General features: G+C 39.6%; 1 protein-coding gene across 1 annotated transcript in view; it reads left to right on the top strand.

Moving 5' to 3' along the window:
• The window catches only part of LOC136693778 (zinc finger protein 420-like), a 215,209-nt gene that overhangs the window by 131,777 nt on the left and 67,949 nt on the right, over positions 1–15,483 (top strand). Inside the window, exon 7 of the mRNA XM_066666933.1 lies at positions 14,432–14,437. Coding sequence (XP_066523030.1) covers positions 14,432–14,437 — 6 coding nt within the window. The remainder of the gene's footprint in view (positions 1–14,431; positions 14,438–15,483) is intronic.

The following is a 15,483-nucleotide window of genomic DNA, read 5'->3' on the forward strand; positions in this document are numbered from 1 at the left end:
CTGAGAGATGATGGGTGCTGACCAGAGTAAGTTTAGCCACAGTTTCAAGAGGTGTGCAAATTAATGCCCCAGTCATCGTATTTTCCAGTGCACCTGGCAGTAATAAGAGCACCGTAGCCAATGCAACAGGAAAGAAGCTGAGAATTTTCTACCGTAAAGAAGAGATAAAGGTTGCAAATGTGTTGACAAAAGCTGATTCCAGTGACACCAAGAGATTCAAACCTAATGCAGGCTTCGGCTTCATCGACCTGCCACCAAAGGAGCACCTGGAATGTCCCAGCTTTGAGGAAGGCTTCGCCAGTGTCTTTGCTGCAGATGAACAAGACATCGAGGTGTACATCGAGACCTTTGTTCTGAATTATCAAGTACCCCATGGTGCCTGCTGCATTGTGACCGCCAAGAATGAGATCAAGTTCAGAAAGAGTGATGGAGGGGTTTGGATCGATGAAGACGGCAAAGACCACAGCCCCCAGTGATCCAGAGTCTGGAAGCTGAGATCTCAGTAGGGCTGAGAGAATGAGCTTCTGTGCCCTGTTTAATGCTTCAGATCATGATTTTAGTTTAAATGTAATCTTCTATAGTAGTCTCTGTATTTACAAACACATTCATCATTACATCACTTCAGTTATTCTGTAAACAGGAATGTGATTGATTTTGTTTTTAAATAAACAAATACATAAACCCTACAGCTTTGTTTTACAGTTATTTTACTCTTATACATGTACACACACACTGATGTCATACAGAACAACATGCAGTGCATCCAACACTCCTGCAGAGGGGGGTGCAGTGTGCTGCAGCTACAGACAGTTACATTTAACATATAGAGAAACACAAAACATAAAGGCCACGTATCCCCTGCTGGTGCTTCTAGGCCTCAGTGCAGCTTTTGATACAATAGATCACAATATTCTCCTAGAAAGGTTAGAAAACATGGTTGGAATCACAGGGACAGCCCTATCGTGGTTCAAGTCTTATTTAACGGAACATTATCAATTATTATCATTTTTACCTCTAGGGCCCTGTGAAGGACTGGTGCCCCCTCCAGGGTGTATTCCCGCCTTGCGCCCAATGATTCCAGGTAGGCTCTGGACCCACCACGACCCTGAATTGGATAAGGGTTACAGATGATGAATGAATGTTACCTCTAGGCATAGTTATAAAAAACCATGACATTAACTTTCACTGTTATTTGTATATTTCAGACAAGCCCAATGAAAAACACAGATTAAAGAAAATAGAGGACTGTGTAAAAGACATGAAAAGGCTCCTTCTAAACAGCAACAAAACAGAGGTCCTGCTTTTGGGTCCGAAGGTGGCACGAAATAAATTTATCAGATTTTATCAGAATTATAATTTTAAATCTCACTGACTTTCCAGTTAAACCTGGTTCAGCAGCAAAAAATCTTTGTGTCATAATTGACCTGGATTTATCATTCGATCAACACATAGGCAGTAATCACTAGGACAGCTTTTGTACATCCTCACAACATCACCAAGATTAGAAATGCCTTATCCCTGCAGGACGCAGAAACATTAGTACATACCTTTATTACTTCAAGGCTTGACTACTGTAACGCACTACTGTCAGGATGCACCAGCAGACATTTAAGAAAACTTCAACTATTTCAAAATGCTTCAGCCAGGGTCCTCACTAAAACTAGAGAATTTGAACCTATCAGTCCAGTTCTGTCATCACTCCATTGGCTGCCTGTTAAATCCTGTATCGATTACAAAATTCTGTTACTAACATATAAAGCTCTACATGGGCTCATACCTGAATACCGTCAAGATACTATTTCCTATTATGAGCCTCCACGTTTAGTCAGATCACAGAGTACTGGATTTTTAATTGTTCCCAGAATTCAGAAGGCCTCAGCTGGGGGAAGAGCTTTTTCTTATAAAGCCCCCCACCTCTGGAATGATCTTCCAGAAAATGTTCGGGACTCAGACACAGTCGCAATCTTACATTTACATTTACATTTATGCATTTGGCAGACGCTTTTATCCAAAGCGACTTACAAAAGAGGATCTAACATTTGAACTACAGCACAATTTATACACAATACCTTACATTAAGTGCAATATGTCAGGAAGTAATAAGTGCATTAAAGAAATCCTTTCAGTGCAAGAGATACTCTCGGAAAAGCTGGGTCTTCAAGGATTTCTTGAATGCGGAGAGGGTTTCTGTTGCTCTGATAGTGCTTGGAAGCTCGTTCCACCAGCGTGGTATCAGAGATGAGAATAGCCTCAACTGACCTGTACGGGGGGTTGGTCGTGTTAGTTGGCGCTCCTTTGAGGAACGGAGAGGGCGGGCGCTAACGTATGGTTTTAAGAGTCTATTGAGGAAGATGGGAGCAGAACCAGTGAATACTCTGAAGGCCATCATTAGTGATTTAAATTTGATGTGAGCAGCTAAGGGTAGCCAATGTAGCTCAACTAAGAGGGGCGTGACATGTGCTCTTTTTGGTTGGCTGAAGACCAGGCGTGCTGCAGCATTCTGGATCATCTTCACGAGGTTATCCGCATTGATAATTAATAGGTAAATCTGGGTGTTACGGAGCGGAATATGAGGCTGGTTCACCTGCCTCTGTGGGGCTCGTTCTGCCTCTTGGTCTTCCCCTAGCTCCTCGCACTTTAACAAAATGTATGGAAGCAGCTCTCTCCCTGCTGCCAGTTTCTCCAGCTCCATAGAGTTTGTATTGTACCTTGTTCCTCTTCTTCAGGGAACAGGGGTAATATAAATAACCTTAAGCTTTTGAAATTACGGACTTTGATCTGGGACACTACCTTAGAATAGTGCACTATGTAGTGAATAGGGCACAGTTTCACACACAGGACTGAATCCGTGGGTGGCGTCTGACGTCAGGAGAGGGCGGGGTTGGATGTGAGCGGGGTTTGTGGGGACTGTCCAATAGGAGACCAGCTGTTATGATTTTCCAGTCCATCGTGTGTGAGGGGGCGGGTGTTGTGGAGCGGAGAGTGTGTCTGAGAGAAATCAAGACCTGTTTTTACTGAAGGTAAATATGTGTTTAAAATATTTACACCATGTTTTACTAAAGATAAACGCGTTTAAGATATTTACACCCCCTTTATACCGTGTTTTACTGAAGATAAAGAGAGACTTTTACAAACCGTTTATATCGTGTTTTACTGAAGATAATCGTGTTTAAGGTATTTACACATTGTTTATACCGTGTTTTACTGAAGATAAAGAGAGACTTTTATAAACCGTTTATATCGTGTTTTACTGAAGATAATCGTGTTTAAGGTATTTACACACCGTTTATACCGTGTTTTACTGAAGATAAACGTGTTTAAGGTATTTACACACGTTTTACACTGGAGTCAAGCCAGCCTCCACTTGGAAAAGCTTGGTCAAGCCAGCCCCCACTTAGTTTTGGTGGAACTTAGTATTCTGAACATTGCGGTAAGAGCGTGCAGAGGAACAAATTTCAATATAAAAGCCAAAAGTCAATGACAGGATTTTAGGACATGACACTCAAGTCACTCTGATGTGCCATTTCAAAATAAAGGCCCTTTGAATTGTCCCATTTCTGTAAATTTAATTCCAAATTTAGATCATTAATAAAATGAAACCTTTAGTTTGCACAGAACAATTTCACTTCATAATCATAATACCACACCTGATTGTCACTCAAGGAATATCAAGCCATTCTGATGTCATTTCAAAATAAAGGCCCTTTGAATTGTCCCATTTCTGTAAATGTATTTCCAAATTCATATCATTATTAAAAGTGAACCATTAGTTTGCACAGAACAATTTCACTTAATAATCATAGTACAACACCCGATTATGTCACTCACTTAATATGAAGTCATTCTGATGTGTCATTTCAAAATAAAGGCCCTTTGAATTGTCCCATGTCTGTAAATTTAATTTCAAATTTACATAACTATTAAGATGAAACCTTCAGTTTGCACAGAACAGTTTCACTTCATAATCATAGTACCACATCTGATTATATCACTCACTGAATATGAAGTCATTCTGATGAGTCATTTCAAAATAAAGGCCCTTTGAATTGTCCCATTTCTGTAAATTTAATTCCAAATTTAGATTATTTTTAAAAGTGAACCATTAGTTTGCACAGAACAATTTCACTTCATAATCATAGTACCACACCTGATTATGTCACTCACTTAATATGAAGTCATTCTGATGTGTCATTTCAAAATAAAGGCCCTTTGAACGGTCCCATTTCTGTCAATTTAATTCCAAATTTATATAATTATTAAAAGGAAACCTTTAGTTTGCACAGAACAATTTCACTTTATAATCATAGGACAACACCTGATCATGTCACTCACTGAATATCAAGTCATTCTGATGTGTCATTTCAAAATAAAGGCCCATTGTGTTGTCCTATCACTAAATTTAATTCCAAATTTAGATCATTATTAAAAAGAAACCTTTAGTTTGCACAGAACAATTTCACTTCATAATCATAGTATAACACCTGATTATGTCACTCACTTAATATGAAGTCATTCTGATGTGTCATTTCAAAATAAAGGCCCTTTGAATTGTCCCCTTTCTGTAAATTTATTTCCAAATTTAGAACATTATTAAAAGTGAACCATTAGTTTGCACAGAGCAATTTCACTTCATAATCATAGTACAACACCTGATTATGTCACTCACTTAATATGAAGTCATTCTGATGTGTCATTTCAAAATAAAGGCCCTTTGTATTTTCCTATCTCTGTAAATTTATTTCCAATTTTATATAATTATTAAAAAGAAACTATTAGTTTGCACAGAACAATTTCACTTCATAATCATAGTACAACACCTGATTATGTCACTCACTGAATATCAAGTCATTCTGATGTGTCATTTCAAAATAAAGGCCCTTTGTGTTCTCCCATCTCTATAAATTTAATTCCAAATTTATATAATTATTAAAAGGAAACTATTAGTTTGCACAGAACAATTTCACTTCATAATGATAGTACAACAACTGATTGTCATTTACTGAATATGAAGTCATTCTCGTGTCATTTCAAAATACAGGCCCTTTGAATTTTCCCGTTTCTGTAAATTTAGTTCCAAATTCATATAATTAATAAAAGAAAATAATTAGTTTGCATACACCATTTTCACTTCATAATGATAGTACAACACCTGAATATGCCTTTAATATCAGGTCATTCTGGTTAGTAATGCCAGAACAACAGCCATGTAAATGACAATTAACTGTTGTATTTCCTTTATGTTTAAACTGTTATTAAATGGAGTACTCTTGTTATTACACACCAGTTTCAATTTGTAACAATGATAGTACAGCACCTGAGTGTGTCAATTATTTAATATCAAAACATTGTGTCATCTCATTTATATTCCTAACAATATATGACTGGTTCACTGGTTGTTAGGAATATAAATGAGATGGTGTTAATGGTCTCTACATCTAATAGTTTTCATCATGTAACCCATTAGCTCCTAATGGTTCCTAATACTTTATCCATTATTTCTTTTAATAGTTTCCATTATGTAACACTTCTATTAGTATTTAATTGTACTTGTCAGTTCACAATCCCGGTTGGAAAAAACATTACACCCATAGGTAAAAGCAAAATATTTATCAACATATTGGCAAATTTTTTAATTAGCCCAAAATATATATATATTCTGTATTCAATTACACATGTAAATGAAACAAAAATTTGCATACTGAGAAAATGAAGTACAGATTTGAACAAAGTATAGAGTGTACAAAAGCTTGTCACTGGGGCTGTACCTCTTTTAGGTACAATACAGTACCTTTCAGTGTTCTTTTATGTAGTCATGTTTTTGTACTAGTTAATGTACTTGGAACCATAAGAGGCTAAAATGTATCATTACCATTAGCTTTATATATACCACCCCAGTGACAAACCATTTTGTACCCTGTGGTGACTAAAGTGTACCAGAATTATTAACACAAATATTCATAATGGGCGGCACAGTGGCACAGTCACACAGCTCCAGGGACCTGGAGGTTGTGGGTTCGATTCCTGCTCCGGGTGACTGTCTGTGAGGAGTTGGTGTGTCCTCCCCGTGTCCATATGGGCTTCCTCCGGGTGCTCCGGTTTCCTCCCACAGTCCAAAAACACATGTTGGTTGGTGGATTGGTTACTCAAAAGTGTCCATTGTGTGAGTGCATGAGTGAAATTGTGGGTGTGTGGTGCCCTGTGAAGGACTAGTGCCCTGTCTAGGGTGTGTTCCCACCTTGCGCAGAGTGACTCCAGGTAGTATGTAAATATTTTGTACCCACCACAACCTTGAACTGGACAAGCAGACAATGAATGAATACATGAATTAATGAAAGCCCAGAAGCCACATTGATGCAATAATTGTTAAATTATTATTTAGGTCAAATGTTTAAATCAAACCTGTAAGCTTTGAAGTCCTCTCTTGTCTCAACGTCAGTGTGGCGATGTGTATTTTAGGGAGTACAGCTGTAAATCCATTGCTGAACTGGTGAATTTTGTTCACTGTTAGAGTATGGATTCCATCAACCTCATCAGACAACTGTAAAAACAAAGCAGAACACAATAGATGAAAGCTTTATTATAATAATCCAATAAATTATATTAATAAAGACAATAGTGTAGCGCAAATAGGAAACGATATTAGACAAATATTAATATAATAGAATATTAATAATGGTCTTGCAGTAAAAAAAACTAATATAAACCTAGTATTATTATATTATAAATATAATAATATTATAGGGCGGCACGGTGGCGCAGCAGGTAGTGTCGCAGTCACGCAGCTCCAGGGGCCTGGAGGTTGTGGGTTCGATTCCCGCTCCGGGTGACTGTCTGTGAGGAGTTGGTGTGTTGTCCCCGTGTCTGTGTGGGTTTCCTCCGGGTGCTCAAGTTTCCTCCCACAGTCCAAAAACAGTAGGTGGTAGGTGGATTGGCGACTCAAAATTGTCCGTAGGTGTGTGCGTGAATGTGTCTGTGTTGCCTGGTGAATGACTGGCGACCCCCTCCAGGGTGTATTCCCGCCTTGCGCCCATTGATTCCAGGTAGGCTCTGGACCCACCGCGACCCTGAATTGGATATGCGGTTACAGAAAATGAATGAATGAATAATATTATACATATTATATATAATATCTTCAGAATTATAAAAGATACAATAATACTTATATGATGTTGGTTCACTTGCTACCAGCACTGGGCATTTGGTGACAATGCTGTTGATGCATCTGTTGACTTCCTTGTCCGATAAAATTACAGAAACCTTTAGATCTCTGCAACATTGAAAAGTGGCACATTTTCTAGCTTTTGCTTGAGTGACATATGCAAGGTGTGCTGGAGGATGGACAGTATTGACTCAAAACATGTATGCTTTCATTAATAATCAGATCACAGCTTATAAGATTTAAAATATTATTACTAATTCTACAATATAATAAAATACATACTTGCATTAGTGTTCCCCACAACATTTATATTTCACAGTTAAACCTTTGGGAACATGAACATACTCCAAGTTAGTTGGATACCTGAGTGGGAAAAAAATTGTCAGTCTATCAAAATATTGTATCATATGTAAATGTTTTGGTGCACCTAATAAAATTATATGCATTGATTTTCTAAGTAAAAGTAATAACAGAGTACAATACATCGATATTTTACACACAACTTCAGATAAAAGTACCGTTCATCTGATGATTTTCACATATTTGGAAAAGCACAAATGTGGCCTGCGCAAATGGTATTGTATGATTTTACTTTCCAGCCCAGCACTTTTGATATTTGGTTAACATTCGCATTGTTAGCAAGGTGGCTTGCATGTAACTGCAACCCAGACTTGCTGAAAATAAAGGTCAAAAACATTACTGTTAATAATGTAATATTACTTTTAATTTTTTATACAGAATGGGTTAACTATTATCCTCCTCTACTCCTTCACTTGTCTTCACTGAGATGCTAACCTAGCATAGCTGTTGCTTTGCTAGAGCTCTTTAAATACTTATACTTTACCAGAATGAGTGAAACTAAAGTTTTATTAAGATTAAATATCACTTACCTCTGAATATACGAGCCTCCTCCGCTGTTTTAGTAATGCCTGCTTCCACAAACCGTTGAAAAATCATCCACTGAAACTTATTTTGACGCTGTATTCAAACTCAGAGTAACCATTATCTGAAGGGGAGGGGCTCTCTCTCTCTCAAGCACACACACATTCTCTCTCTGTGTCTCTCTCTCTCTCAACTGATTTAAAACGCATTCCGGACGTCCACTGACAATATTAATTTGTCCCAATATAACTGACTTGTTTTAAACGCCTTTCGGACGTCCACTGACGTTATCAATTGGTCCCGAAATAACTGGCTTGTTTTCAATGCATTTTGGACGTCCATTGACATTTTCAATTAGTCCCGAAATAATGGACCTGTTTTCAACGCATTTCGGACGTCCATTGACGTTATCAATTGGTCCTGAAATAACTGACTTATTTTCAATTAATTTTGGACGTCCATTGACGTTTAAAATATGTCCTTGACGGACCGACTACTTTTAGACCTTTTTTGAACGTCCAGGGATGTTCCTTGTTTACTGGGTTACTGAAGACAAAGATCAGAGAGAGCCCAGCAAGCAAAATTGTATCGGCCCACACTTGGGCAGAGTCACGCACGCCGGAACAAAAACACTCGGCCCGATGCCAGCACGCGGAGTCGGCATTGTCTCGGCCGTGATGTGCGGCCATAGAGTGGGCCCATAGTTCTGACCCGAGTCTGGGAAACTCTCGACCCAGACTTGGTAGAGTGTTGTGGTTGAGGTACGGCTCAAATGACCCCCCCCCCCCAAACACACACACAAAACCCACCCCCACCACCCTCCCTTCCCTCAGAAAAGGGTACAATCAGGTCTGAACTCGATAAGCGCTTACAGACAATGAATGAATGAACTAAGCCCATCAGACCAAATAACAAAAAGCTTAAAAATCCACAGAAACAGTTCAATAAATTTTTAAAAAATGTTTCTTTACTACATGGCCTATGAGTTACTGCATGGCAGAAGGGTACTTTACAACAATTTGAGTTACTTCAACACATTTGACACTTAGGTTCAGATTCATGGCATACATCAGTTCGATCAACAGTTTGCAAGCCTCTGCTGTGTTGTCACACTTTGTCAATACCTCATTGCCCTCAACAATGATGGAAATATCAGCTGTATCCTCATCTCTGGCAGCCTGGACAACAAGTACCTTCAGGATGCAGTGTAGTGAAAGAACGCTCAAGTGTAGTCACCTCAGTTGTACTTCTTGTTGAATTCCAGCTCTGTAAATAAACATATACAGATTATGCACATGTTCTGTTCTCTAAAATATATTTTCTTTAAAATATTTAATGAAAATCCTTTACAGATTATCAGGTTATAGTACAAACGGTTATACAAACGATTATGCTACAACTGATGCTAAAGATCTCATCTAAAGAAATAAAATTAACCTCCTATCTGCTTTTCTCCCTGCCACCTGCATTTCTCACTGCACCACTAGTTTTCTTACTGCAGTCCATCTTTACATAATTACATAAAGAAAATGAACTGTTCATGTTCATAGTTAATTTTGAAAAGTTTAACTAACTTCACAGCTCCAAAAATAAACTACTTCACATGCTAATGTTTATTTTTTTCTCTCAGTAAATAGGCTTCTATCATTTTCAATATAATCTCCTTCAACCCATTAATCACTAGTCCAAAATCACTGCTACTCCCTAACAAAGAATTAGTGTATGTGGAATTATATATTTAAAACATTACATTACACCAAAATCCAGAACTGAGATTGAGAATGTATTTTAACCTACTTAGCTAGTACCTTATGTTGTCTTAATGTGTTTAAGCAATTTTATTTCTTATACTGAGGTATGCGGTTCTGTGTGACATAAAAACCCCCAAAAATGCTCACATCGTCTTGTAAAATACGCCATCAAACCACATAATTACTCAAAATACTCATGTATGAGCGACTGTCATATCATTTAAATGTTTTCTGTCAGAGGGGAAAAAAGAGCTAGCTAGAGTTAAACAGGTTAGCTAAAATTTGTCATTTGAAAAAAATAAATAAATACTACGTATGTAACATATAGCAGTTGATAGAATAACGTACATAACTTTAACAATGTTCTCTACCAAAATACTTATGTATCCAAAAATATATGGTTAACTTGAAATACTTACGTGATGAAGCTGATCCCTGAGGAGGCTGGTGAGAGCTGCTCGCACCGTGGTCACAGAAAAGAGCGCAAATCTTCACTGTCGTCTTCTGTGTTTTTACAGCGGTTTGCTTCTGCCACCTTCTGTTTCCTCATTTAGAGTTCATTCAGTCCAGTCGTCTTCAAAAACTTAAATAACAATTTCCTCCCTTCAGCATGGCACTGTCTCCTTATTAACCCTATTTATCATAATTTCTGTCATTTGTGTCCCAGTCATTACATCAATATTCTAAAATATGACAATATTAACAAAGCATATCTATAATTGTGGCGTTTAACAAGTTAAAATAATTATTCTATTTATTTAACATTTTTTACAATGTTTTCGAGACAGTTACCAGTATTTTCTTTTATTTTTAGACATGGGCCGCATACGATTAATACGCAGTATTTAATAAAATGCTCTGATCGGTGTAGTGTGCTAACTGCAATGGCAATCGCCTCGCCAGCCGACAGTGCCAACGTGCAACCGGAATTGGGCCAGATCCAGCGTGTTGCTTTCATGTCGATACTCACCTGGCTGAGAGTGCCAACGTGCAGCCGGACTTGGGCCAGATAAAGGGTGCCGCATTCATGCAGAGACGGCAGAAAGCTGACAGTGCCAACGTGCAGCGGGAACTGGGCCACATGCAGGGTGCCGCATTCATGTCGAGTCACAGCCAGCCAACTGTGCCGAGCCTGAGCCAGAATTGGTCCAGATCTACCTTGCTAGTTGGGGAGACTTTTACACACCGTTTATACACCACGGTCACGCCATCTACACTTTGCGAAAAAGCAGTCACGCCATCCACACTAGGATTTCCTGTGTGCGTCTACATCGCGGTTTACGGTGAAATTGTGAGAGCGAGAGGGGGGACTCACAGAAAAGCGCAGATATTGAAAATCCATAAGAAATGGGAAACTTAATTCCACATAATTCACTACAGTTAATATTACAAACAGGCCTGATTGGCTAAAAGAACGGTTTGCAACCCTTAAAAAGTCCAGAAAGGTCCATAAAATGGAGGGAATTCAGTTTCCCTGAAATTAAAATTAAACATCAAACTGTTACCACGAAATTCCACTGTTGTATTAAAAACGTGTCCTCAGGTAAACAGTATAATATTTTTGTGTATTTACTGTAGGAATTAGGAGTAATAGGCTTGAAAAAACTCAGGTATTAAATTCCATAAAAGGGTTAAATAAAACTGTTACCAGACCACTCCACTGCAACATGTTTTCAGGTATTCGGAGTATAATTTTCATACAATTTTACTGTAGGAATTTGGAGTAATATTATTTCAATCTCATAAAAATGTTTAATTTACATATGGCAAAATTGTTAGTGCTATTAAAGGGTTAAATCAAAGTGTTACCAGACCACTGCAACCTTGAAGAATATGTTCTTAGGTACACAGATTATACTTTTTATACATGTTCACTGTAGGAATTTGGAGTAAGAACATTGCAAATTTAAGTAAAAATGGTTTTATTTCCAAATTTGGAAATTGCACGATTCTGAGAGGTATTAAAGGGTTAAGTCAAACTGTAACCAAAACACTTCACTGCAGCCTTGAAGAACATGTTCTCAGGTACCCAGATTACTTTTCATACACATTTATTGTAGGAATTTGGAGTAATACATTTTCAACTCTTAAATATGATGTTTAATTTGCACATATAGCAAAATTGTGAGTGCTTTTGAAAGGTTAAATCAAACTGTTACTACACCACTCCACTGCAGCCTCGAAGAACATGTTCTCAGGTACCAAGGGAATAATTTTCATACATTTTTACTGTCAGAATTTGGAGAAATATCATTTCAAACTCGTATGTTAAATTTGCATACATTGCAAAATTGTGAGTGCTGTTAAAGGGTTAAATCAAACTGTTATTTCACTGCAGCCTTGAAGAACATAATCCAGAGTATCAAGATTATAATGTTCATATATTTTTACTGTAAGAATGTGGAGTAATAGCATTACAAACTTCAGCATTCTGCAATTTTGTGTTGTTATTCTTATGAAAGCCATAAAATGGTTTCATCAAACTGTTACCAGACCACTCTATATACTAAGAGTAAAATATTCATACATTTTTACTGTAAGAATGTGGAGTAAAGGCATCACAAACTTCAAACATCAACAATACAGTTCCATAAATTCCCTTTGAATTAGGGCCTTGTTATGGCGGAAAGGCTTGTGTGGTTTAATCACTTCCAGGGCTATGTCTTCGGGAGCTGTTAGCTCCCAGTAGGGTCTTCAAATGTGAACAGGTCTGGATGACGATCTTGACAAAAACGTTCCAAATCGCATACCCATGAGTACAACATTTAAAACTTAATGTACCCTGCCCAGGAGAGGGTTACCAGGACCTAAACTTGGAGCCAGGCCTGGGGGTGGTGTCCGACAGCAAGTGCCTGGTGGCCGGGCAGCCCACGTGACTCAGTCTGGCTCAGCCTGAATAGACAACATGGGAGGATCATGTGGGCTCACCATCCACAAGATCCAGAGTAGGGGTTGTGGTAAAATGCCCGTCAGGAACAGAGTGGGGGCGAAGGGGCCCCTGGCATCATGGAGCTTGGCAGCAGAAACTGGGTTTTGGTGCATGGACCTGGAGCTGATACGGGAGGTTGAGAGATGCCAACTAAATATAGTTGGGCTTAGCTCTACACACATTGTGGGCTCCAGAACCAAACTAGTCGATAGGGTATAATATCTCTCTCCTACTAAGGAGTTGTACAGGGTGAGAGGCACCATGCACGTGTCGGAATGCTCACAAGTCCCCGGCTGGCTGTGCAGAGTATTCAGCCTTCTTGGAGGTAGTCAGTGGAGTTCTATAGAGGATTCCATGCACTGACTCTATTGTTATACGGAGGACTTCAATGCTCATGTTGGCAATGACTGGGAAACCCGGAGAAGAGTGATTGCGAGGAACGGCCTGCCTGACCTGAACCTGAGTGGTGTTGTGTTATTGGACTTCTGTGCAAGTCATGGTTTGTCCATAAAGAACATCATGTTTGAATACAAGGTGAGCGTACTTGGTACCAGAGCACCTTGGGCCAAAGGTCAATGATTGACCTTGTGGTCGTGTCCTTTGATCTGAGGCCATATGTTTTGGACACTCGGGTAAAGAGAGGGGTTGAGCTGTCAACTGATCACCATCTGGTGGTGAGTTGGGTCCTGTGTTGGGAAAAGCTGCAAGACAGACCTGGTAAACCCAAATGTATAGTGAGGGTGTGCTGGAAAAAGCTGACAGAGGTCTCTGTCTGGATACAATTCAACTCTAACCTCAGAGAAAGCTTCTCACATGTTCCGGAGGAGGTAGGGGGAATGGAGTCTGAATGGACCCTGTTCCAGACTTCCATTGTGGAAGTGGCTGCATATAGCTGTGGTCAAAATCTTGACGGTACCTTTTATGGTTTATAAACCAAGAACCTGTTAGTGGACACCAGGGGTGAGGGAAGCTGTCAAGCAGAAGGAGATTTTTCAAGCTTGGCTGGCTCGGGGAACTGCCGATTCCGCAGATTGAAACTGGCATGTGACAAAGGCTACAGCTGTGACACATGCAGAAGCGAAATCCAGAGCATGGGAAGAGTCTGGAGAGGCCATGAGAATGACTTCCAGGCAGCCACAAAGAGGTTCTGGAAAACCAAAAATGGTTCCCATTTTACAAGAAGTGGACCGAAAAATTGTGCCAAATATCATGGCTTCATACTTCTCAACCTCCCTGGGAACGTCTATGCCATGGTGCATACACACACACATGATTGCGGGGGCATGGGAGTTTGCTACTCTACTGTAGACATGCTTTCTGGATTTGGTGAAGGCATATAATCGTGTTCCCCAAGAGATCCTGTGTGAGATATTTTGTGAGTGTGGGGTGCCAGGATCGCTCCGGCTAGCCGTATGGGCTTCGTACTCTTAGAGTTTGAGTTGTGTTTGAATCCCCGGCAGTAAGTCAAGCTTGTTCAATGTGGGTATTGTACTCCATCAGAGTTGTGCCTTGTCTCCACTTCTTGGTGTTCATGGACAGGGTGGTGAGGCATAGCCTAGGACAGAAAGGCTTTTGTCGAGGGGCTTGGCAGGTGGCATCTCTGCTGTTTACGGACGATGTTGTTCTTCTGGTTTCTTTGCACGTAGACTTGAGCAGTTTGCAGCCGAGTGTGAAGCTGTCGATATGTAGATCAGCACCTCCAAGTCTGAGGCCATGGTTATCTCCCAGAAACATATATCATGCTCCCTTCAGGTAGGGGGTGAGAACCTACCTCAAGGGAAGGAGTTCAAGTTTCTCAGGTTATTGTTCACGGGCGATGGGAAGAGGGATTTTGAAGTTGACCATAGGTAAGGTGCAGCGTCTGCAGTAATACGGTCACTGTACCGGACAGTCGTGGTGAAGAGAGAGCTGAGAAATAAAGCAAACCCTCTCAATTTACCAGTCAGTCTAAGTACCCACTCTCACCTATGGTCATGATCTCTGGGTAATGACTGAAAAGACGAGATCGCGGCTGAAGCAGCCCAATTGAGTTTTCTCAGATGGGTTGCTGGGTGTACTTTTCATGATTGTGTGAGGAGCTCAGTGATTACGGAAGAGCTCAGAGTCATTACCCCTTCATGTTGAGAGGAGTCAGTTGAGGTGGTTTGGAAATCTGATAAAGATGCCTCCTGGACGCCTCCCACTGGAGGTATACCAGGCACGTCAAACTGGAAGGAAGCCCTGGGGTAGACCCAGGACACACTGCAGGGATTATATCACCTGGCTGGCCTGAGAACACCTGGGGATCCCCCAGGAGTATTAGACCATATGTATCTGGGTAGATGTTCTTCAAGACTGCAGTACAGTTCTCTGGGAACAGTTTGTTTTAAACATTTGACTGCAGATTCAAACATTTACACAATTAGACCATAATTTTCAGGATATTCAAATTACTGTTACACCCAATTATTACAAGAACAAAACAAATAATAACAATAGTTAAAAAACAATGTGTACCGGAGAACATGTTCCTCAAGGCTTCAGTGGAGTGGTCTGGCAACAGTTTGATTTAACTCTTTACTAGCACTCGAATTTTGGCATATACCATATGTAAATTTAACATCATTTTATGAGTTTTAAAATATTACTCCAAATCCTTACAGTAAAAATGTATGAAAATCATACCCTGAGTAACTGAGAAAATGTTCTTCAAGGCTGCAATGGAGAGGTTTTGTGACAGTTTGATTCAACTCTTTAATAGCTCTCAAAATATTGCAATATGT

The sequence above is a fragment of the Hoplias malabaricus genome, chromosome 4, assembly GCF_029633855.1.
Source record: "Hoplias malabaricus isolate fHopMal1 chromosome 4, fHopMal1.hap1, whole genome shotgun sequence".
Lineage (NCBI taxonomy): Eukaryota > Metazoa > Chordata > Actinopteri > Characiformes > Erythrinidae > Hoplias > Hoplias malabaricus.